Consider the following 25,357-nt stretch of genomic DNA (forward strand, 5'->3'; position numbering starts at 1 on the left):
ATTAATAGTCTTCACATATGTGTATTACTGGTTATCTAAATATGCATGATAGGCGTCGCGACGTCAAAAACTGTTGACGAAGATGAGCAATAGACGTTTGTGTATTTTTAGAGTAGCAAGTGGAGATAACCCCATTATAATAAATTATTATTATTTAACATATCGTCTCTAAGTGATGGGAACTAATGAAAATTGTCGAAAAAATATCCGATCAACGCCTATAAAAAGGTGGAGTTGTTGATATTTGTCAAAAATATGATCTAGAATTTATACGGGTGAATTAATCATATTTGGCTATTTCGGTAGGTTCAGGAACCTTTTATTGTGTATTAATTATTTCGTTTCCGGTGCTTCCACTTAATTGAACAAGTACCATTTTATTTTTGAAACAATTTAAACGGCATGGATCTAATTATATATTGTTAATCATTGTATTTTACAGTTGGAATAATTGTAAGACTGGGGTAACGTAATTACAATCTAATGGAATAGAATTTCTAAAAAAAAATGTTTCATATCATTTATTTTGATTTCTTTTAGAAAATGGCTCTTGTTATGCTGCCCAGTGACCTACCATGGTGGGATTCAGTAAAAAGATTACTTAAAAAAATAGCAGATACAAAAAACTCCACAGATCTTACAGAGAAAATGCAAAAAATATATGAAATGTGCAAGTATGTTAATCTCATCATAATATGTATGTTAGTTTATTCATTTACTATATCTTTTTTTAGTGTAAGTTTAGAGCCAGACGAAGAAAAAGTTGATCCACAACAATTCGCTGGTTTTATGAATTTTTTGGATAATGATTTAACAAATGAAGAGAGGAGTGTATTTTTTTCGAAAACTCTACCGAATCTTGCGGCAAGAGCTTTGAAAATTAAAGAATGCAGACCAAAAAATGGCTTACATTTCAGCTTGCAACAACAAGGTTTGTATATAGATGATTTTTCAAAACTTCCAGGGCAGAGAAATACATTTCGAACAAGTGAAAATTTTGGGAAGACATTAAAACGTCGTATAAACTGCATTTTCAAGTGGTGGAAGGAAAATAGGTCACGGATTATGGATCTTCAACAAACAATAAATGATTGTCAAAATTAATTAATGAGCTTTTGGATTATTGCAAGAAATAACATTTGGATTTTGGCTATGTATTTCTTCGTTAATTACCTTCAAAATAAGGCCAATTTAATGCTCTGATAAAATCATTCTGTGAGAAATTTTTACACCATGTTAAAAAGTAGTTTTCACAAATCAAATTTTCAGTTTCTTTTCTTGAATTATTTGAATGGATTCATTTCAGGACTTTTTGAAAACCTCGACAGACTTTCTATCAAGAGACAAATAAAGAAATTAAATTGTTTAGATTAAATAAAATCTTCGTCTAATCATTAATCCGATGGACACTTCTACTATAGATTCCTCAATTTTTCTTTAACAAAATCATAATTAGTATTTTTTTAGCTGACAGTACCGAGCTGGAATACTCATTAGTTTCATCGTTGATCGCAAATGCTTTTTTTTCGACATTTCCAAAACGAACTGAAAGGACTCATCCCACTTTACAGAATTTCAATTTCGCCGATTTTTTTAAATGCCTTAATAATAACGCACAAAAATCAAAATTGAAAAGTATACTCTATTATTTCGAATGGCTCGCAAATAACGAAAACTGTTGCGGTAGAATAAAAATATTGAGACAGGTGAGTTCTTCATTTATATTTGTTTAAAATTATCTGCTTGATATACTTCACCTTATATTGACATTCCATTTCTTTAATGTCCTTCCTGTTCGCTATTAACTTACGAAGATTATGAAGATTATCGTGGAAATAGTTCAATTTACTATGAAATTTTCAAGTTTTCATCTCAATATTTGAATGTTTGTAAGCATTTTAATATAAATGTAATCCTCCCATTCCATACTTTTATTTTTAGTCGTGTATAAATTGATCAATAATCAATTAATTTTGAGACATTTATCAAACTGATATGAAATATTAATATTTATAGGTTATGAGCAGCAAAGAATGGCTGACAATAGAAGATTGGTTAGAATGTAACTTACCTTTGTGTTCATTAAAAATACGACACGATGGCAAATTAGACAGACCAGAAGAAGAATGTTTACAAATTTGTTTTTCAAGTGCCAAAATCGGAGGAAATGTTCTTAGTAACGGATTTACTCAGGTAAAATGTATTTAAATAAATTAAAATCAATTAATCTACGACTTCAGTACGTCTACTAATCGTTTCGTTTATTTTATTTGTGAATAGAAAAATAGGTTCATTTTTGAAATGTTTTGAAAATTGAGCACTTGTAGCTTAGTCATCAATTAATGATAATAATAATTAATTCCCTCAAATATGTTAACAAAACAAGCCGTTTTTTATACACAATTACAATTTCTGTGGTCCTTAAATTTGATAATTCCACCCTGGGAATATGGGAAAAATCGTAATCTCCCTCTTTTTCATATACTAAAATGAAAGAAAATGAAGTATATCGGTGTAAAAACCAAAATACTCATTTTTTAAGTCATTTTAGTAGCAATTTTGAAACAGAGATATCCACTCCATCGCAAATACAGTTGGACACTCAAGTGGTGCCTGCCATGCGGAGATGCCTGTGGATATTGGTCTTGAGCTTCTGTAGGTTTTAGTGCTCGGGAAAGAAGTGCCTTGGTAGCTGATTCCAAAGGGCTGCACTTCTTCAAAGAGATAACTTGATGTGCTGGACGTCTGCAAGCGAACTCGGTATTCATGAGACGTTTCTTCCTATAGAGTAGGTCTTGCAAATACTGCTCTAGGTGCGATTATATCCGACAGTTCGGAAGAGCATCTGTGGTAGTAGTATCGGTTGAACGGAGTCAGATCGGCGTCTTCTAAGCTCGTAAGTTGTCCAAGTTTATAGTCAACTCTGGGCCGAATTGCTCTGTTCGGTATTGGGTAGAGTATCCTCAAGGTATGTTTGGGAATCGAGCTCCAAATTGTAGAAGATTATAAGTATATAGCTTTTCGGTGTGATTTCAATGATGTGTGATGATATTTAGCTAAGATATTACAGCTTTGAATTCAATTGTGCGTTTTGAAATTTAAATTTAATACAAAAATGTATTTTTCGGTTGAATATAACCAAAAAAAAAAAGAATGAGATAACAAAATTAAATATATATACTATCTCCTTTATATAATTTGTAGGAATGTATTAATTTAGTGACAGCTCCGGAACTTCTAACGCTTCTTTTGAATGTTGAAGCCTTAGAAGATAATGAAGTCGTTACTGTGGAAGGTGTAAGGCACATTTCGCGAATTGTAGACCCCAAACATCGAGCCTATTTAGAAAAATTTGATAAACCCCAAAAAGTAAGTAAATACAACACGATAATCTCCTGCTATAAATGAAGTTCCAAAAGGAATTGATTGTAAATGTTTCAGATGACGGTATGTTGTATAGACGCCGAAGATTACACCAAGTTACCAATAGGACAATACGAAGAAGATAATATTTTGAGGGAATTGAATAAGTGCCTATTAGGATTTCAACAAAAAGAATTAATTAAAACGGAAAAAGAAACTCCATATCATAACCGTAGGCGACTATCGCCTATAGGGGAATCAACAGGTGAGTTATACATAATTTACTGCATGAATATTTCATTATAAGCCTCGACGAATATTGAATTACAACTCCTCTAAAGAGTGTGATTTCAGTCGACCCTTTTGTCAATATTAACATCCCCTATGACTCGCAATTGCAAGAAGTTGTAACTACTGACTAGTTTCGACGCCATTACGTCTCATCAGAACAACCCACGTTCGGGCTTGAGACCTGAACTGAAGAAAACGTCAAAGAGCGTCGCTATTTGGTACATGTAGTTAAAAATTTTCCAGCAAACGCTAAGTAGCGCCATCCTCACTTCCAACTGCGAACCACTACTGACGACAAATGAGTTGTGTAAACCAACAACAATCTCTCCTTGTAAATACAAGCCATTGGGGATGTTAATATCGAGAAAAGGGTTGATTGACGACATCACGCTATTCAGAGGAATTGTAATTCAATATTCGTCGAGGCATTAGCCAGGAAAGTAGTTGTTTTCTCCATTGAAGAATGGCATAAGATATACATAAGATTATTCAAGTAACTGATAAGGAAGATATAAATAATATGTCATAAAATTATTAAATTGATGATATTGAAAATAATAAGAAGACAAATGTCATTAGCAAGTAAAGTTTCTGTACCGAATTGGCAGAGTATGTACCGCAGTTACCGACGCTATGTTATCGAATAGAGACATTCGGACTTTCATTTTTTAGAAAGTATTTCTTTTTTTGTTTATTTTAAAAGTTCTTGATATGAAACAATGTCAGAAAGTAAAATTTTTTGGGAAAATAGAAATTAGAATAGTCGTTTATCTTTTTAATAGATAAATTTTACAGGTTCCAATCAGTCAGACTGCCTAAATATACCTCTAATAACACAGCAATCATGTAGCACGACTCATAGCGGGTCTCTGTCGTCATTACCCGACAATAATAATTTAATAAATGATAGACTTTGTGTTCAATTAGAAATGGAGAGAAATTTACAAAAGAGAAATAAACCAAACGATTCAATAGTACAAGGAAGAAGAGGAAGGTCCGTACACAATTATTTATATTCCTAATTTCATAGAAAATCATCATTGCTGCTTTATTTATTAGGTAAATATATTTTAGATTTATTGTTTTGGGTTCATCAGGAGAATGTTTACCTATTACAAGGCATCCGGTGGTAGAAGATGATAGCAGAAGTACATATGACAGCTGCGAATCCTCTGAAGGAGAATTTCTTAGTGCCAAAACTAGTGTAGATGATGGTGGGCATAAACTTTTGATATGATATCTTATTGTTAGTCAGTAGTTCAGATGACCGAACACTGAATTGATGAATTTTTGTATACCTCTTAAAGTCGTTTTCTTGCAGGTAGTGAGGACGAAAATTTCCATAAACGTTATAGTATAGATCTAGAAACGTCTGAAAGAAGAAATTTATTTGCTCAACGATTAAGGGATGCTCTACGGAAAGAAGTGTCGACAAGTACACCGTCTACCAGTGAAGAATCTAGTTATGCTGTAGGCATATCAGTAACTGGATCCAATTTGCATGATGGGGATATAAGGTAGAGACCATTATACAGAGTATTTGGTGAATCATCATCAAATTTATTTTTATAATGAGACATTTCAGCAATTAATTCTACTTTCTGGTATTATTTGCTTGAATACTGCCCGTATATTTTAAATGAGATGTTTTTATGATATTTATGAACCAAACTATTTAGCGTGTTCCTAAAATTAATGATATTGAGGTCTAGACCTATCAATTCAACTATTAAGGAAGATATTTTCTCAAAATTTGACTATAATCAGCATGATGATCATTTTTTCTGAAGAATATATGTTCTAGAATTGGTGTAGAGAGATTAATTTGTAAAAACTTCAAGTAATTTTTGTCATTTGAAGTAGGTTTTAGAAAATAGGGCCTCATTAGATGTCTTCCAATAACACCTGTCCACAAATGCACCTAATTTTCTTTTTAAATTGATTCTGATAAGCAGGATAACCAACATTTTAAAATTAAATATTATTTATAAAATACTGGTGAGTATGAAAATCCTCAACTAAATTTGTTTATGATTTTCGTTAGAGTTAGGAGGGGAGGTTCTACTGGGTTCGCTTTGAAAGAAGATTCTCTGGAAGATAATTTTTTAGAAAATTCCTTGAACAAAGAAAAAGAATGGATAGATAAATTTAGAAATAAACAATCATCAGTTATGAACAAAAAGGAATCCAATAAATCATCAGAATATAGTTTTAGTACAGAATACAGGTAATACGAAAACATTCATTAAAATATTTTATTTCGGAGGGGTTTCCAAAAGTAATTATCAAAATTTGTTTTCCAGTTCGGAATTGGAAGAAGTATACGAACAATTTTCAAGGTGGTTGGAATGTCCTCTTTTAGAAATTGAAAAAGGTACCAAGAAAGAACTAGATGCAAGAGAGCTTGCCGTTGTAAGATTCGCAGGTATATCAAATCTATTATATATATATATATATATATATATATATATATATATATATATATATATATATATATCTGCAACTAAATTTTTTTTTCTATTTTAGGTTCAATTTTAAAAAGAACTTTGAGCGAATCTTTTGTTGGCGTACAAGTTCCTATGACAGAAACATGTGATACAAACTCAGGTCCGAACGACGAATATTCTACGAAGAAAAATAAATTAGTACTTAATGCTAAGAGTCTTAGTTTAGAATTAGCTCGACAGAAACACCGTTTGGCTGCTCAACTGGTATGTCCACGTTATAAATATTGCTTTTGTATATTTAAAAAATCCGGTTGGTATGCTGTGACTTGCTTAATACCTTCGTAAAATATTTTAGTGCCATAATTTAGCCTGAGTCAGGTCTAGAGTGAAATGATTTATAAATATCAGTTTACAGCGGGCAGTTATCACTAGTATAGTCTTTAAATATTTATTCTCGGAATATTAATAGTTATTATTCTTGTTGATATAATTCTTCTTCTAGTTTTAATACTATTTCAAGTGTTTGTTCCAAACTGAACAATGGTTTACATCAATTTTGGGTGTATACAATACGAGGAAGAGTTACTAATGAAAATTCTTTAAAAGGGATGTTGACTTATTATTGAAACTGCTTCTATTTTGTAAATAGACCACGTATAAACAGAGATTCTCAATTCTTTTTCCTCGCAGATCAGTTTGAAATGATTAGTGGCTATAGTGGAACATCGAGTTTCTCCCTTGGATTTCAGAGAATTTACCTGGACTACTTTAAGGATCAGTTATTTATCCAAGGAAATTTGTGTACGAAGGCTTTCATAAATGTTAAAAAAATTTACAGTAGTATCATCTTCATGATGTTTCAAATAGCCCAAAAGGAGAAACTAAATATAATAACAGAACTTTGTACATAACCCCTGATTTTTTATTTATTCAATATATGTAAATGATAAGTTAAATCTTTAGTGGTAAAGCCTTTCTAACATTTTTAGTTCTGCTGCTTATATAATCAATCTTCAGTGAATAACAACTATTTCCTTTAATTAATACAGTTTATTTTGGGATTAAATTGTAAAATTATTGTTACAACAAATTATCAAGAATTTTTTATTCAATTATAATTGATAGGTAAGCTTGTCGTTTGTTCATGATGTTCCGAACAATGGATCATAATGGAAAATGATTTTATTTAATTTATGAGGAATAATTAGATTTTTGTACAAAGTCAACATGCCTTGGAAACAATTTTAAAAGTTATAAGCCATTCGAATATGAAACTTTGGTATAAATGGTATATTTGTGTATTTTTTTTTAACAGAGTGCTGATTTATATCCAGATTACGAAAATGAGAATGTAGCAATAACAAATTTTGAGAATGAAGATTCAGCTTGTAGTTTAACAAAAACTAAAACTTGGTTTATTACTTGTGTTACTGAAGCAATTGTACAGACTTTAGAAGATATTTCCGTTAATGTTAATTTGCCACAAAATGAGGTAAAATTGCTTACTAACAAAATAATTATTTATACATATACAAATAAAAAATTACTATAAAAAGTAATAATAACCAAATAAATTATAATCTACCACTGGTATAGGTTTGTTTATTTGATGATGGTATTAACATATTTTGTACCATTTCTAATAGTATTACAAAAAAGTATTTTTTGTGAAACTTTCCAACATGTTGCAAATAATATATATTACATAACGAGTTTGGAAACTGATAGCTTTCGCACTAGTTGATGAAATGTAACGAGGGCGAAATACACTTTCCAACGAGTTGTGTACACTATTTTTCCTACGACCATGTAACAAATTCTTAAATAACCTATTTTTTAAATAAGAAAGTCAATTAAACAATATCACACATGTGTTGGAATACTTTTCAAAAAAGTATATGAACATGTATGCTCAAAAGTTAAAAAATTCTACAAAATATTTTATAACTAAAGAACAGAAAAAAAACCAATAGAACAAATAATTTTTAAACTTTTAACTTAAAGTACCTGTTAGTAAAATCAAGACAGTCATGAGGAATGTTTTCTTTCACTATGGAAAATAAATTTTCATCAACTACTTTATACATTACGTAGTAATAGTAACACTTATTTTTAACATTTAAATTATCTTGCAGACATTAATATGTATTTGAACAGAAATCACAACAAACTTTCAATTTTTATTGCAAACTCTAATATAACCTCAAAAAATCATATTGCCTACTTCTTCAGTTTTCTTAAATTTGGCCTTTTGCCTTCGGCATCCAGAAAAATTCATATTGTATTCGCGTATTCCCTCTATCGTTCGAGACCATATATAACATTAGAAAAAGAAGCATTTCAATACATGTATGTTTTGTTATGTTTTAGTACATGTGTGAAATAAGTTACTTTCTTAGGTAAAAATGAGTGTGCAATCTATCATTTTCATAAGTGGTCGTAGGAAAACTTATATTTCAGCCATAATACAATAAAATTTTTCAATCTATACGAGGTATATTAAAAAATATGAAACATTTTTTATAATATAAATTATTATTGCATTCACAGATTCCAATTTAATGAACCAACCCGTATAATATTTTATTGAATTTGGTTACCTATTCCACTAGTAAATAAAGATTTATCCAGTATACAGCCATTTTTTTTGTTACAAGTTTTAATAAACCCTAAAGTCTGTGCAATGGATCTTGAATAAAAAGGGATCTTGCATATTTTCATTTCGTACAAACTTTTAAAATTTCTTCGGGATACTTTTATTTAATACCATAAGGAACTATTGAAAAATAATATACTTCGAAAATATATACAGGGTCCTCAGTGAAACAAGCCTTTTGCCAGACTTTGTCTATTTCAACATTAATTTGTGAAAAATGAATAATTCATTAAGTTTATTGATTTTTTCTTGAAAATAACACAGAAATTCATATTTAATTATCATTAATAATTTATCCAATAATTTTTAGTAATATATAAGCCACTAAATTCCATTTTTCTCAAATTTTTCTCTAGAAAACATTCCCCTAACTTATTAAAGCCCATTTTTTTTTAAATATTCTTTAGTCATTTTGTTCCAAAATAGTATTCCCAGGTACTGCCAATATAAGTATAGATTCAACCCCCGCAACAACGTTTATGTCAATATAAACAACCCCCAACTCAATCCGTCTAAAGGACCTCTAAACATCCCATGTGATTGGTACAATCGAATAACTCCACTGTCAAAGAAACCCTTCTTCACCCTGGCTCGCTAATATACGACCCCTCGCCCAAGAGGAAACTCCCGCCCTTTTGGCTACTAATAACAGCATATGAAGACTTCTACCTCAACTTCCTAGACAACTCTCCCATATCCATAAGATGAAACACTCACACTTCGTAAACCAGTTCATCAGCTGTACCCGCACAACAAAAAAAAAACAAATAGAGAAACAAAATAGAAACCAAAATATATCCCCAAACTAAAAAGAATCGTTTTTACTTAAACTAGAGCTCTCTTTTCGTCTTCTTTTGGACATTAGTCGGTTTTTCCTCCTTTTCAGTCAGGACAGCACAACCCCAGTCTTGCAGAGGAGCGACTCCTATATCTGGGCCAACCCCAACAAACCTTTCTCTCCAAAATAGCCTTAAATAAATAAATAATCCACAATGGAGCTACTCCCAAGCAACTAAAGTTGATGCTGATCACTTAAGGAGTGATTTTTACTAAGCAATTCAGGATTTAAATTAGGATAATGACATCAAATTATTTTTATCAATTAAAAAAGTTATTACAAATTTATTAATCTATAGTCGAATATATTTCTTCAATTTTTTCTCTAAACGTCAAAAATTTATATTTTATGGTTGATGATACCAAAAAAAAAACATTTCGGCTGGAGTTAAAATTTTATAAAAAAGCAGCATCGTTGGTTGCATCAAAACTTGAACATTATTTTTTGACCAGTAAAAGAAATGATTAACACATAATAAAAAGAAAATAAATCTCCGTTTTCCACAATGAAGTCAAGTAGGTAACGGGCAAAAAAGAGGGTTACTCCCTTTCACTATGTGTCACATAATATTATCAACTAAACCAACTGTTATTACATTCACCTAAACATTAGAAGTTTGTCCAAAAGCTGAAAAGTTTTTATGCATAGGATATTCTGAATTTTCATGAAATTTGTCATGTCACTAATGGGTTACAAAAGAAGAAAAAAAAATTTCTAAATCCTTAAATATACTGATAAATTGGGTTCTGGTAGCTTATGTATTAGTAATTTAGTTACACAACTTTAAATTGCATCCTAATTAGTAAGAATTTTCAAAATTAACTTTTCTCAAATATTACATTTTGTATATAACATAAATAGTTTTTAAAAATATTGTTTTCATAATCATTTCGATTTCAGCTCTCTCAACTTTCTGACAAACCTAAGAACGGTCTCAAAGCCGTTTCTACGGGCAATTGGGGTTGCGGATCATCCCATAAAGGAGACGTTCAACTAAAAGTAGTCATCCAATGGATGGCAGCGAGCGTTGCAGGTGTACCAGCACTTATTTACCGTACATATGGACATCAACAGTTAGCCAAGTTGGATACGGTTTGTAGGATACTCATAGACAGAAAATGGTCGGTTAGGGATTTAGCTGAGGCTACATTGAGATATTCCAACAGGGTTATACAAGGAAAGGAATTGAGCGGGACTTTGTTTGAAGAACTTATCGGTATGGGTAATAATTAGAACAAAAAGAAACCTATACAATATCACTTTCTTGAGAGTAAAAGAATATTTTTTTGCTATTAATTTTTATACAGCCCCAAGAATTGAATATATAAATAGATAAAATAAAAGGGATTTAGAGTCAAATATGTTGAGAATAGTTAAAAATAGGTAACAAAAAGGATTTTCTGTAAGAAAAAACACACTCACCAACTGTGGTAACACAAATAGTTTTTCTAATTGGATACTTGTTATTAATATAAACGATAATGTTTTAGAGGTTGTGTTTTGTAAAAACCAGTGCCTATACAGAAAGCGCACGGTCTTCCTACTTTTATACAAACTTTTTTTGAATATTTACATCTGGTTTAAAAGTGAATAAATAATGAAAGTAAACTTTTTATAATGGAAACTGTTCATTTGCTCCAATTTTAAATCGTTATTTCACTTGCTATTTGTTCAGTTACTTATGACTCACATTTAAGAAAGACGAATGTACTTATAGGATTGTTTATTACAAAATTTTAATAAATAATACAACTCTGAATGTTTTTTTTTATTATTACTATGATTATTAAAAGAAAATACCTCTCATTCTACGTCCTACTCCTTGCCTGTCATAAAGGATATTGAATTTATTCACAAACTGATTCAAATCATTGCAGCCTTTCGTAAGTGTTCCTAAGTACGTCATTAATCCAACATCATTGCATTGCTGAAGATAAAATTGATAATCAGATGTTAAATCAAAATATAGTCTCACATATAATTTACAGAAAGTTATTTTGATAAATTTTTCCGCTCATTACAAATTGTACACGAGGTGGTGAAGCAAACATAAGGCTCTTTCATCAACTCTTGATGAAGAATCTTCAATCAGAGACACTGCTTTTATTCTCAGTCTTCATTGTAAACCATTGTAACCTCTTGGATTTCTCATATTATTTATTCATCTAACAACATAGATTTTGTTACTTGCATGTTCCACCAATTCAGAACCCAGGTTTTGTTTTATTATTTATTATTAAAATATTTTGTATACTCTAATTTCCTGCTGGGATTTTAGGATGTGGTGTAACCGTCCAGCAAATCTATTTCCTTAAGTTTAGGATCAAGTACCACTATTTCATCACATTCTCAATACAATTTCAACTTTATCACATCTGATCCTTTTGTGTTTGATTTAATTCTAGTTTAATCGAGTAAAAAAATATAGTAGGAAGCAGAATATTAGAAAGCGCAATTAATCAAAATTACAAATACAAAAATTGTTTTTAGAATTTCATTAAAAAGGTTATTACAGGTGCTACAGTCTTTTCCCATTTCAATATGTCTGTTGCCTTTTCTATTTTCTAAGCTGTTTGTTTGCAACACTGCTTCCTTCACAGTCTTCTTTTTTACTGTACGTCCCTGTTATCTGCCATCCATTCCAGTAGCTTTTTACAATTTCTAATTAGTTTTTTGCCATCAATCAATTTTCTTCTTGGTTTTCTACTTTTCTTTTCAGTCTTTCTCTATTCTACTTTATGTCCCTGCTATTTACCATCCAGTGTAATCTCTTGGATTTTGTATATTATTTTTTGTTCCTTCAACATATATTTTGTAACTTGTATATCTCACCAATACTTCATCTATCTTTATTCCTCTACAAAATGTCCCTTTCTTTCATCCCCAATTTAGTTTGTTGCATCTTATCCAGAGCCCAGGTTTTGTTTCTGTATAACACAATATTTTGTGTATTCTTATTTTCCTTTTCGTCGAAACCTGCTGGGATTAGGACATGGTATAACCCTTCAGCTATTACTATTACTTTCAACCAGATAGATCTCTACTTCTTCATTTCAATTGTCATTATTTTTGGTTCCTAAATACATGTAAGTGTCTATTTCTTTTATTTTTATTCTGCTATTATGTAATTCCAATTGTATTTGGTACTTGGATCATTTTCGATTTACTCATATTTCAACTTTTCGTTTTGTTTCAGTTCAAGACCATAGTTTATGTTTCTATTATTAATTTTTTTAATATTCTTTTTCTTTCTTCTGCTTCCTTACCAGTTTTTTTATATTCTCTTTTCTAACCATTATCACAACATTGTGTGCATTTGCTAAATATTGACAGCTTTTCATTGACAAAGTTCCCTAACTTGTTTTCTTATTTAACTTGATAATTATGAATCATGGTATTGAATAAAAAACATAGTAAAAGGTAAAATATTCAACTGATTTATGGTAAATCCACAAATAATTTGTTTTACATGTGCTGTTTCTTCCAGTTATTACACAATTGTTATTAAACATAATTAATGAGTGAAAAGTGTTGTTTCTAGTCTAATTCAAGAAATTAAGAATAAGACTACAAACAACTAATAGTAGGGAAACTTTTTTCAAGAAACAAAATGAACCAAAATTGATTTTTCTACAATAATCAATACTTACATTATAGAAATCTTGTCTAAATCTAGCTCCATCGATAACAGGTAACCTGTTACATAAAGAATAAGCTTCTCTAAGTATTTCATGATTTCTTGGCAACTGTCCATTTTGTACAGCTTTCATATACTCTAAAACCAAACGAACTCTCGAATGTAACATTTTAATGGCACTATGCTGTGCAGTGAGATGTTCAGCTACTAAAGAACTTTCACCAGAGTCAGTGGCAGACATTCTAGCTACATGATCAACACCAATACGTTCTGCTTCTTCAGTAGCTAGAGTATATGTCAAAGAAACAAACAACATTGTAGCTTCACCATTTATTAAATCTATCACAGATTCATAAAGATTTACTGGGAGATGCTGCAAGAAAAAAGTTGAAATCAACAATTAAAATGAACATCTCATTGATTACTTACTTCTATATTTTTATCATAAGGATTAAGCTTCATCATGATAGGTGATTCGTTAATTTCACATATTTGTTTATGTATTTTAATATCCATAGTATTTGGAGCATCACCTGTCGTATACCAACCAATAAAATCTAAATCACTGAACACTTGTTTAACTGTGGAAAAGATACAAAAGTAAAATTTTTATTAAGGATTAACTTTGGAATGGAAAACTGTTTTATTTGACACTTCACTATAATACTCACATTGTTCCTCTTTCATGTTATAATAATCTTTATCCACAACAATATCACCTGCTATAACTCTGAATACCAGTTCAAAAGAATTCATTATTTCAATATTTCTACCTTTCTGTTTACCAATCAACGCTCCGATTACTAAAACAATTATATTCCTTACATTCAACTAAAAAACTAAACTAAAGAGCCAACAAGAATACCTTGTTGTACAGAGCCTTCCTGTGCTCGTTCTCTGGTCCAATGTTCAGAAACATTCATAATTACAAGGGGATGCAGTGAACAAGTTATGGATCCTACGGCTCCTGATGCCATCACATTTTTGGTTACATCGGTAGAGGTGTCCATAGATGATTTAGAGCTCTCTGCAGTTGGTACAGTTTCCACTTCTACTTCCATAGCTTCTTTTCCTCCACTCATTTTTAATATCTATCTATTGAGGCTGTTTTAATCGTTTTGAAATATAAACAATTTCGGATCAAAAATATAAGTTCGAATGTCAAATGTTTGAATTAAGATATGAATCTGTCAATGTCACTTGTCAAAATTGCTATCAGTTGATTCTTTGACATCCTAAGGTACATTTCTAATCAAATTCGTGGACGAAGTGCGTACTAATTCGCACTTCGATGTAAAATTGATCCATTTATAATGAACTTTGTGAATCGTGCTTGCATATGGGCATTTGCACCATATTTTTTGTATTTGAGGTTAAGTTTTATTGAACCGCTAATCAAAATGCGAAATATGACAATTCTACCTAGTGCGCATGTGTAATGCAAGGCACGAAATACAAATATAAATACAATAAATACAAACGAAGCTACTCATTTAAAATCAATTACTGACGAAAATCACTAACTAGTCCCTGTTCACTAACTACCAATGTTATTTAATGGTACATAACAGACGGCGCTACTAGTTACAAACTAGAGGATTAGTTAGTGATTCGCGTCAGTAATTAGTTTTGAATGAATAGCTTCGTGTGTAGAAGGTCTTAGACTGACATAAGAAGTCAACAGACAAATTCAGAAAGCTGTGTCTTTTTTATACCACTATAAATGAATTAAATATATATTCACAATTTCATACAATATCGGTAGTATAAGACAAATACTTATTACACAGATACGAATACTGCTTTTCTGGTAGCATAGAGTAGTTTTGGAGAATAACGGTGATTGGCTGTTACTGTTACACTGGCCTATTCCAAATATCTTCACATGTGACTGTACCTTAATAAGTTGAGTGCTTCGTGTAACGCTGGTTGCCAAAAAATTAAACCATGTTGTGATACATGCACCTCTAACCTAATTTATTTAACAATTAACATATAAGTTAATAAACATTTTACAGGTGAGTACACGCTACAAAAAATATATGTAAAAAACCTAATTTTAAGGTTCTAAAGTTTAATTCACTGAGTGGTGTTTTGAGCTATTATGTCTTCTTTAAGGATAAGTCATCTATTCGCTATGTTTGAATCAATGCCAGGTGATTTCTAAGCATTTAAAAAAATGTAATTCTTTCCATGTCACTCCCATTGCTTTTAACGTATTAATTAAACAATGTTAATTTTGTAGGTTAGAACACAACTATTTTGAAATATAACAATTATACAGTTAAGTTGGTATAGAATGTTATTTTTTTGACGTGTGTTTGAAGTAATTAACATGTTTGATCAATAGGAGTTGTCATGTAAACTATTTTTTGTAGATATATTAAAATGCTTGGGTACCCATGTTTACGTCAGTACAGATTATTTCACCGAACATTTCGACTGTATCGTCAGTGCGTACCGAAAGCAACAGCATACAAGTTAAAAAAACTCACAAAACTAAATCTATTAACAGGAGTTCAAATTTGTTGTATGGCTACAACTGTAATGGATAAAAAACTTGAAACAATTAATCTAGAAGAAGATATTAGTACAGCTTTACAAGAAGGGGATGCAGCAATAATTAAACTGATGAATCAATTGAAAGATTTCGTCATAGTTGTTAGCGAAGAATATAGAAAATGTCTTTTAAAACAAATAGAAATTATACAAAGAGCTACAGAAGGAGGACCCCTTTCAGAGAAATGGGATGAATTACCTCAATATCGTGCTTTGGCTAGTGAATTACTTAACGAATTAACAGAATACCGTAAAATGATTAATATTCTTGATTCTTTAGCTAGAGATCGGTCTAGCGTTACAGTAGCTACTAATAATATTTTTGGTCAATTTGTGGAAATACAGGAATTTATACAGAGAGAAGTGGATCAAAATAAGAAAATTGAAAAAGAGCTCCTAAAATTGCTAACAGAATCTATTATCAATGAAGTTACGGAAGCAGATGCTTAGATGTTATTTTTTTTATTTAAAATACAAAACATTTTTCTGGAAGTTGTTTTACTCAGTTTTCTACTATCTACATGTTCATTAAAGAAAGAAGTAGATCAACAAATTTGGTGTCTCATTAGACCCAACTACGCTTCTAGTACTAAGAAATAAAACTCCAATTACTTTATTATTTTTTAATAGATGGTAAAAAAATTAAATTTGTTTATTGTTCAAAATACTGCAATAAGTATATTCACACTTGTTTATTTAGTAGATTGTTGGTAATTGAAAGAAGGTAACAATATTTCTTTGGTATTTGTATTTTTATGATCTTTCTTGTTTGTATGTTATCTGAAATCATTTTTTTCCATAATCTAAAAAGTATATTATCTTTGAATTGCAAAAAGTGCCAATATTTATGTCTAAACAAAGGAAAGTGCAAAAATTGGGTTGAATAAAAGTCATCTACAACCTGTAAAAAGAGAGCGACTGCAAACTGAATATTCAAGAAAATATCTCGCATGTCATAATAGTTTTTGTATGTATTTAGCAATAAGGAACAAAGAAACCACTTGTCCCCTTTTTTTATCGGATATTTTGATTACAAAAAGGAGTCCAGAATCCACAAGTGCCCATTTTTGCAAATTTAATGTTTTAATTAAAACAATACCTTCTTGTGCAATTTTTATTCAACTTCTCTTTGGTAATTTTGAACATGACATGACACCTGTGCAAAAGATGTTTTCTTTCAGAGAAGTTTGCAAAAATGGACCAAGATGCACTTTATAATAAAACGAATTTTTTGTTTAAAAATATAAAATAATTCAAGAAAACTTTTCCTTGTGTACATAAAAAACTAAGTAATTTTCAAAAAATTACAGTGTTATTTAATGGAAGAGTAAACATTTTTGGCTCTCCTCAACTTTTTTCGAATTGCTACTTTAACACCTTGTTGCAATTCAGAAACCATATATAGTGAATAAATTTTGTTCTAGGTCACTTGACTAAATATGAGTACACAAAAGGGCAATACATCTCGAACTCGTCCTCAAAAACATAAAAACCGTACAGCTTTCAAAAACAGTCTTCATGATACGAACCACAGAACGAAAATGATCAATTCAATACAAGTTAGCGAAGTATGTGTTCGATGTAAAGATATAATAGAATGGAAAATAAAATATAAGAAATACAAACCACTGACTCAACCAAAAACATGTACCAAATGTGGGTTGAAAAATGTTAAGAAAGCTTATCATGTAATGTGCACAGAATGTGGGAGACAATTGGGAGTTTGTACAAAGTGTTGTCAAAGTAAAGAAGTTATTGTTGCCGAACCTCCAGAAAAAGAGCAGGTATTAGGTTGCAATATTTTTTAATTATCAGTAAATGTTTGAATTAATCTTTTTTTAGCTGAAGTTAGATAATGAACTTAAGGCATTGCTACAGTCACTTCCGGAAAGAAAAAGAAGGACGTTTTTAAGATATTTGGACAAAAAAGGAAAAGAAAAAGAGGAAAAAATCGAAGAGAAATCTTCTAAAGATACTACAGCAGAAGATGATAGGAAAGATTTGTTAAATAAATTGAATTCTTTAAAAATGAACGATGAAGATGATGAAGACTTTGATGATTTCATAGACAGTGATGAAAATAAAGATGAAGAGGATGATAGTGATGTTTCATAGTTATTTGTCAAAATTCCTTCTGAATGGAAAATAATATAATGCCATTTACATATACAGAGGTTTTGATAAGTTTTTGTCAACTCAGCAAATTTTTATATGATAATTTAGTTCAAGATATAGAGAATAATAGAAGTTTGTATACCTAGCTTCAAAAATGGACTCGTTCTGAATAGAACGATATGTTGGACTACTAACAAATAATTGACAGATTATATGAATTTTACCCCCTAGAAGTTGGCACTGCACTTTGGAGTTACAGAAATTTTGCTCTAAAATGGCAAAGGGCTGAAAATGAAACTGTAAGAGAAAATTGTGCAAAACAAACGATTTTTGCAGTTATTTTAAGTCTGTGCTATACGGTTCCATAATATTTTTGAAAAAAAAAATTTTTAAGAAAAAATTAATCAAATTATTAAACTAATATCCCACTGCCACTTCAATTTCAAGGAATCGTTATTATATTGATTTTTCCGAGTTGTTCTAGCTTTTCCCTAAATTTTATATTTGTTCTAAGTTTGTTTCACTTTGTTCTGGAACAGTTCTAGCTAGATTTTTCGAGGCTTCTCTACCTTCTTAGACAGCAGCTTGTTTAAGAGACATTTATTTCTAAGAAGTTTGCAGATAATTCAATTTCGAGATGTTACTGCATTTTTAAGACATCCCAGCTTTGGTGGTTGTTATACATTTTTTCAAAACAGCCCATTTGAAAAAAAAATGTTTCAGTTCAAAAATTTATTTTCAATTCTACCTAAAGGTTTCGTTCTTAGCCCTATGCTGATCCAAAATAAAGTAGAACAAACCTAGAAAAACCGCAAAAATCTGAAAAAAAAACTACAACAGCTCAGAAAAAATCATATAATGAAATTTATTAAAATTGAGGAGTAATTGGGATATTAATTGAATAATTTAATCAATTTACTTTCGAAAACAATATCCTGGAATAGTATGAAACAAACCTAGAATTATTGCAAGAATCGTGATACCTGGAAAATGCGGTAAAAGGTCAAGAATAATTTTTTTTTTCAATTTTTTCTGAAAGTTTTGTTCTCAGCCTTATGCCATTCCAGAACAAAGTAGAACAAGCGCTAAAATCTAGAAAAAAGCCAAAACAATTCATAATAATCATATAAAACGATTTCTCAAAATTGAAATTGCAGTGGGGTATAGTTGAATAAACAATATTTTAAAAATTCCTAAAAAATTTTTTTCCAAAAATAAGCTTCCAGCACAATTGATAACAAACTTTACAAAACTCAGAACAACTATTATAATCAGGATTGCTCGAGAATGTGGTGCCAGATTAAAAATTAATTTTTCCATTAATTTTTGGAAAATTTATATTTTGAAACAAATCTAGAATACAGATACCTTGAAAATGTGGTAAGTACCAGTTTTTTTCAACTTTCTCTAAAAGTTTCATTCTCAGTAGTATGCTGTTTTGATACAAAGTAAAACGACCTTAAACATTTCTGTAACTTCAAAGTGGGCTGTCGAGGTATGAATGTTAGGTTGCTTTCTCTCAGTTGAAACTAAACTCATTTTCATTGAACACATTTGTTTTTAGTTCTGATTCTAGCAGAAAATTAATTCAATTTAAAAAAAATACACATATAGATTACTTTCTCCGGTAAATCCCACTTCTTGGTCAGTGGAAACATCTATTGTTTCTGCTTCAGGATTGAAAAATTTTACTACATATTTTGAATGGCGTCATATACTCATGATTTTTTTATAAAGAATACAAAGGATCCAACCTTAATCTGTTCGAGTAAAACCCTAAATACCCATATGGTATCCCATTGGAAACTAGTGAATTTATCAAATAAGAAAATGAAACCGAAGAAGTAATATATTTACCTGAATACTTAAATGTTTGTCATAGCATTGTCAGTGTCTTGCTGTGTTTCAGTTTTTTCTTCAAATTTTAATGAATCATGCATCTTTGCTACGCCATATTGTGTTTTCCATGAGATATAAGCATTCCAAAATAGAGCCACAGATTGTACTACCAAAACTTGATAACTTAAAGGTACAAAATAGAAATTTATTATCTGTACTGCAGGCCAAAGTTTATATCCTGTTAACAAAATATCCGTATACTTTTGACGTATTTGATTTTTGATAAAATCAAAATCTCTTCCTTGTAGACTGTTGATTACTGTAATCAATCCTATTTGAAAAGGTGGGGCGAATAAAAGTTGATCGGCTGCCACTTTTTTTAAAACTACAAATTTACCTTTGTCACCCAGTTTTCTTGAAAGAAATTTGTACCAAATGGATAATATAGGCCCCTGAAAATAGAATGTAAAGTATTAATTCATATACAATTTATTTATTTTTATAAACTCACTACATAGCCTGATCCTAATAATATAAAACAACCAGTCCGTCTAACATCTATCTCACTAAAAGATTTCTTTTCAGCAATTACTTGTGCGATAACGTCTCCTGTTCCACAAAAAACTCCCGATTGTATAGATTGTACAAGTATGAGATTATTTTTCAATAATCTGCTGTATAAGTTCATGAATTTCTTTAATATCATTGTTAAACTATTAATTGTGTCTACATTTTTTTAGATATTAAATGTTTTTATAACTAAAAGGTCAAGGCAAATTAATCAAAATGTTCATAGTTCAGACAGATTGTAATGATAACATTACGATAAAATTTAAATAGTATGTTGATATTATATTGAGGTTATTCTCTTCTTTTTACGGCAGGCCTAAGCTACGTTTGTTACTAGCCACAAGCTGGAGACGTAGATAAACTACTGTTGATTTATCTATGGAAACGACAGTACAAAGTTATAAAACTCTATATTATGTTTATTAATTAATATAAATATTTTATTTTAGTAACAAATAAAAAAAAATTGTGGATAAATACAAGAAATTCATAATAAATTTGGTCGGCTGTAAACGTGTTCTTCGATATATTAACAAGGGTGTCATCCAATTTAATAGAAATGGGAATTAAGAAAGGGAAAATTGAATTTATTTATGGGTCTTATTAATAGTCAAAATTATAGATATATAATTTTTGTTTTGTCAACAAAAGGTTTTGTTAACAGCATATATAAATAAATATATAAGCAATAAAGACTCGAACTAACCTTATTGTAAGTCTAAGAACGCGTTTCTGTTGTCTTGAAATTTTAATTGTGATGTACAAAAAAGATATTAAAGGAGTTATTTATTCAAGAAGTAAGTATGAAGCTCAAGAAGTTTGGTAAAAACATTGACTAGGCGTTAATTTAATAATATGAAAGCATCTTCGAGATTGGAATTTTGATGTGACAACATTTTTTATTAGACAGCTGACGGATTTAATATGACGGACCCTAATTTGTATGTATAACGGCCACAAGTTTTATTGGGTTAAATAATTTGTTAATATTCTCATCTATAAAAAATGAACTAAAAGTTTTTAAATTTTCGTTCATGAAAGAGAATAAGTGGTTTAGAGATGCGTCATGATTTAATTGCCAGTAATTTTGTTACAGTAGATAAAGTCTAACAAACTAAAAATGAAATTAGTCAGCTACCATATCGATACTTAAAATTAATCGAATTGAAGTGCCAGTCTATAGGAAAAGCAACGATGAATGTGCTTTATAAACTACGATCGATAGATTTATTGGTATTTGATATTCGTGTAATTCATGAAATGGGTTAAATTTTGTTTAAATATTGAAGAATAATTGTATTGAGAGGAAGTTAGTAAATATACTGAGTGATATAAAAAACAACAGAACACCCAATATTATTGAATTTATTACAACACTTTGTTTATACATGGAACTTCAAAGGTACGCTCAAAAACTGATCTGATAATTAAATTATGAGGCTTGAAACGAACCCATATAGAGTTCGTTCCACCTCGACAGGCAGTGAATCGAATCTTTCGGATAAGGGTCAATAGATTGCACTCAGACATCGTAAATTATTTTGTTCTGCATCACGACAATGCACTGCCACTGCACGTTGAGTGCAATGCAGCTTTTTTTTAATTGTGTTATCATAGCCACTTTATTTGCCGGATCTACGCGACTTCTTACTCTTCCTTAACAGTGACAACGCAGTGAACTTGATTTCAATTTAAGTATTTTTATATTGATAAATAGTAAATATTCCTTCCACCTTATCGCTTGCTTATTCGTGCATCCTGGTACACAGCAGACCTTTACTCGTTTACTCATATTGAGTAAGTAAACACGACAGCACAATCCGCAACAAATAATAACTTTTAAATGTACAAAAATGCAAATAGCTAATAAACAAACAATATCAAACACCTTTGCAAAGCCTTTATACACCTTTGCAAGATGGACGTTGTTCATTCAATAATCTTGGTTGTTTCTCGATGCATGATTGCAACTTAGTTTCAGAATCCAGATTGACAAACAATCAAAAATAAAATACCAAAAAGTAAGCTTTTAGATGTGAGCCGGTAACATAGATGGCGTTGAAAATCGTCCCGAACTTCTCCTATTCCAGTGCACAGGCCCTGATTTATAATTACGTAACATTCTCTCTAGAATTCATCCTCTGAATTTAGATAAAGTTAACAACTACAATTAGTTTGGAAACTATCAAAGTTTTAATCATTAAACATTGCATACTATTCTGATAAGCACCGAAGAAGTATTAAACGTTTTTTAAGTTTCCTCATTGTTCTTTTATATTCTTGTTTTCCGGTTAGAGAAGCAATGTACTTTCATGATAGAACTTTGAGCATTGGCATTACTGAAGGGTTTTAATTAGGGATTGCGTATTAACTGCAAGGAAAAACAGAATACATAGACGTACGTAAATGTACCATAATCTGAAAAATTTTCTTGCGGATCGAATAGAAATAGCGCCGAATTGCTAAAAAATTCAGAAATGTACATAATTGTATTCTAATACCTCCTATCAAACTAAAGTTTGATGTGACTATTTCTGCTAAGGTAAGTACCAACAAAATGACTTCTTGGACTTAATTGGTTATTGGCCTGGAGGTTAAAATATGCACATTAGTTATTAACTGTAACATTATAGTCTGCTTTTTGTTAAGTTTTTGAGACGCCATCTAATGTAATCACTGCGAAAAGCACTTAAATTAATTGTCGTTCAGATAGGTGATATTTCTTTCAATCAGTTCGGGTAACTTCTGTTATGTTACTTGAAGATAGATGTTATTACACTAAGAAGTAACAATTAAAATCTCCATTTTTGGTTTTGACAAACATTCAAAAATATAACACCAAAAAGTAAGCTTTTAGATGTGAGCCGGTAATATAGATGGCGCTGAAAATCGTCCTGAACTTCTCCTATGTCATCTAATGTAATCACTGCGAAAAGCACTTAAATTAATTGTCGTTCAGATAGGTGATATTTCTTTCAATCAGTTCGGGCAACTTCTGTTTTGTTACTTGAAGATAGATGTTATTAGATTTAAAAAAAAAATAGTACAGAACTAAGAAGTAACAATTAAAATCTCCGTTTTTGATTTTTCGTAATGTGTAATTTAGTTTTTTTGATTGCAGAATTTTGAATAATGTCTAATAGAACACAGAAACTATTAGAATTAGCTGCAAAAGTATATAACAATGAAAAAAAACAACTCGAAGTCGACAACACCGTTACTGAAACTGAAATGGTGAATGAACCAGTAGCTGAAGTAGTTGTGCATCAACATTAGTTGATAGATGTAGACTCACTGGATATAGAATCTGTACCCATCATTTTAGACTTCAATCATACACAGAAACTTGAATTTTGCTGTTCAAAACAAATGTGAAGCCGGTACATCTAAAGAAACTGATGAAGATGATGCAGATACAGAAAATGTGAAACATCAAAGGTCAGATTCTGCAGCAAATTTTCAGAGGATACAAGAAACAAAATATTCTCAGAATTTTGGAAAAACATGACGTGGTATCAAAGAAAAGTATTTGTTTCATCTCATGCTTCTCGAATTGGCCCTAAAAGGTGTACAAAAAGTAGCGATGAAAACTCTAGGAGACTTGGAACCTTCGTATATACTCTTAAAGATGGTGAGAACACCTGGACGTATACAGAGAAATGTTTCAGAATACACTTGCTCTTAAACCTTTCACAGTCCAGAGTTGGGTTAAGAATTCAGTGCTAGCAATGCATACCGGAAAGGAAAAATTGAGCAAATAGCTATAGTGTCCGAAAATCTTTAACTTATGATATTCCTTTAAAAGAATTTTTGGCAAAAGTACCTTCACACTATGTACGCGGGGACTCCACAAAGCTTTTTTTGGATGACGAAATGAAATCATTATCAAATCTTTATGAAATTTACAAGAATCATTGTACGGAAAAAGGATTGCCTATTTCATGCGGAAAAGTATTCCAAAGAAAGTTTCATCAAGAGAACTTGGCGCTATTTCGCCCCAAAAAAGATTTGTTGCGAACATAAAGTCCAAAATGTAGAAGAAAGGGTTTGGAAAAAACACATTTTGAATGAGGATCAAGCAAGAGATGAAAAAGCTAGAGACAAACAAAAAGCCCAGAATAACGAACTTATTCTACTCACAATGGACTTGCAGGCAGTGAAGGTTGCACCTTACCTTAATCCTAGCAATTTAGCTATTTTAAAACGAAACTTTGCTGCCATAACTTTACCATCTTTGATTGTGGCACCAGCGTCGCAACGCGCTACTGGTTCACTGAAATTGATTCTTCATTGTGTGTCTCGACCTTCGTTTCTTGCTTGTTAGACTACTTAGGACGTCACTGCTTGCAAAGAAAATTACCAATTGTAATATTTTCGGACGGATGCACGTACCAAAATAGGAACTGCATTATGTCAAATGCGTTGTTAAATTTTTCGATGTTACGGGGTCACAATCAGATGGAGTGTGACTCCGTTCATAGTTGTATCGAGAAAATATTGAAAAACCGAATCATTCAGTGATTACCTGAAAGCAACACTAGAAGTACGAAGAAAGCCAAAGTATGAAGCTTATTGGTTGATCATACTTTCTTCAAAGATATTTCTAAAAGTCAATTTCTGCGATACTCATCAATCAGACCGGATTTAAAACAAATAAAATATACTCCTAACGGTACAATTGAAGTGAAAACTTGGTTTGAAGATGGTCATCGTTGCCGATTCGAGCGAAAATAGTTGCCCCTATAACAAAGTCTCAATTCAAACAAGTTACCGGTTTCAGAAAAGAAGTTCAAGCATTTGCAGAGTTTAAAAAGCGTATTAACATTTGATTGTCATACTTTTTACGATACTATCTCGCATTAATATGCTTTCAGAGTGGATAGTTTCTTTTTCCCATGCTTTCCACTTTAGCTTTTAACATTTGTTTATAATGTTTATAAAGTTATGTTCCATGTTCTGTTGCTTTGTATTTGAAAAAGTATTAAAAAAATACAAAGTTCCGAAATCTATCAACTACCAAATTTTGTTTTGTTTCCTTGTCA

General features: G+C 30.8%; 5 protein-coding genes across 8 annotated transcripts; 3 read left to right on the forward strand and 2 right to left on the reverse strand.

Annotated features, from left to right (window-relative positions):
- The first annotated feature begins 81 nt into the window (after positions 1 to 81).
- LOC130901183 (uncharacterized) lies at positions 82 to 11,354 on the forward strand. Of its 4 annotated transcripts, XM_057812353.1 has the most exons (15): positions 89 to 302; positions 541 to 674; positions 735 to 931; positions 1,468 to 1,706; positions 2,017 to 2,193; positions 3,205 to 3,369; positions 3,442 to 3,628; positions 4,450 to 4,648; positions 4,729 to 4,868; positions 4,976 to 5,171; positions 5,699 to 5,881; positions 5,958 to 6,079; positions 6,181 to 6,365; positions 7,417 to 7,593; positions 10,496 to 11,354. In XM_057812353.1, the coding sequence occupies exons 2-15, from the start codon at positions 544 to 546 to the stop codon at positions 10,826 to 10,828; spliced, it is 2,631 nt and encodes an 876-aa protein (XP_057668336.1). In that variant the 5' UTR covers positions 89 to 302; positions 541 to 543; the 3' UTR covers positions 10,829 to 11,354. The 4 variants fall into 4 exon arrangements, with proteins under 4 accessions (XP_057668338.1, XP_057668336.1, XP_057668335.1 ...); XM_057812355.1 differs by lacking the exon at positions 7,417 to 7,593 and having other exon boundaries at positions 82 to 302; XM_057812352.1 differs by having other exon boundaries at positions 126 to 302; positions 541 to 931.
- On the reverse strand, positions 6,910 to 14,424 carry LOC130901184 (COP9 signalosome complex subunit 6). Its single transcript, XM_057812356.1, has 5 exons — positions 14,098 to 14,424; positions 13,904 to 14,035; positions 13,662 to 13,813; positions 13,246 to 13,605; positions 6,910 to 11,522 (listed from the first exon to the last, which is right to left on the reverse strand). Exons 1-5 carry the CDS (start codon positions 14,312 to 14,314, stop codon positions 11,382 to 11,384), a joined length of 1,002 nt encoding a protein of 333 aa, XP_057668339.1. The 5' UTR covers positions 14,315 to 14,424; the 3' UTR covers positions 6,910 to 11,381.
- Positions 14,425 to 14,847: 423 nt separating this feature from the next.
- LOC130901187 (uncharacterized protein C9orf85 homolog) lies at positions 14,848 to 17,960 on the forward strand. Its single transcript, XM_057812360.1, has 3 exons — positions 14,848 to 15,250; positions 17,216 to 17,575; positions 17,634 to 17,960. The coding sequence occupies exons 2-3, from the start codon at positions 17,231 to 17,233 to the stop codon at positions 17,904 to 17,906; spliced, it is 618 nt and encodes a 205-aa protein (XP_057668343.1). The 5' UTR covers positions 14,848 to 15,250; positions 17,216 to 17,230; the 3' UTR covers positions 17,907 to 17,960.
- On the forward strand, positions 15,485 to 16,283 carry LOC130901186 (uncharacterized). The gene is made up of 2 exons (XM_057812359.1): positions 15,485 to 15,515; positions 15,611 to 16,283. Exon 2 carries the CDS (start codon positions 15,621 to 15,623, stop codon positions 16,239 to 16,241), a length of 621 nt encoding a protein of 206 aa, XP_057668342.1. The 5' UTR covers positions 15,485 to 15,515; positions 15,611 to 15,620; the 3' UTR covers positions 16,242 to 16,283.
- LOC130901185 (protein Mpv17-like) lies at positions 16,400 to 20,989 on the reverse strand. Its single transcript, XM_057812358.1, has 3 exons — positions 20,257 to 20,989; positions 19,764 to 20,197; positions 16,400 to 16,594 (listed from the first exon to the last, which is right to left on the reverse strand). The coding sequence occupies exons 1-2, from the start codon at positions 20,449 to 20,451 to the stop codon at positions 19,772 to 19,774; spliced, it is 621 nt and encodes a 206-aa protein (XP_057668341.1). The 5' UTR covers positions 20,452 to 20,989; the 3' UTR covers positions 16,400 to 16,594; positions 19,764 to 19,771.
- Between the last annotated feature and the right edge of the window lie 4,368 nt (positions 20,990 to 25,357).

The sequence above is a fragment of the Diorhabda carinulata genome, chromosome X (assembly GCF_026250575.1).
Source record: "Diorhabda carinulata isolate Delta chromosome X, icDioCari1.1, whole genome shotgun sequence".
In the NCBI taxonomy this organism is placed as follows: domain Eukaryota; kingdom Metazoa; phylum Arthropoda; class Insecta; order Coleoptera; family Chrysomelidae; genus Diorhabda; species Diorhabda carinulata.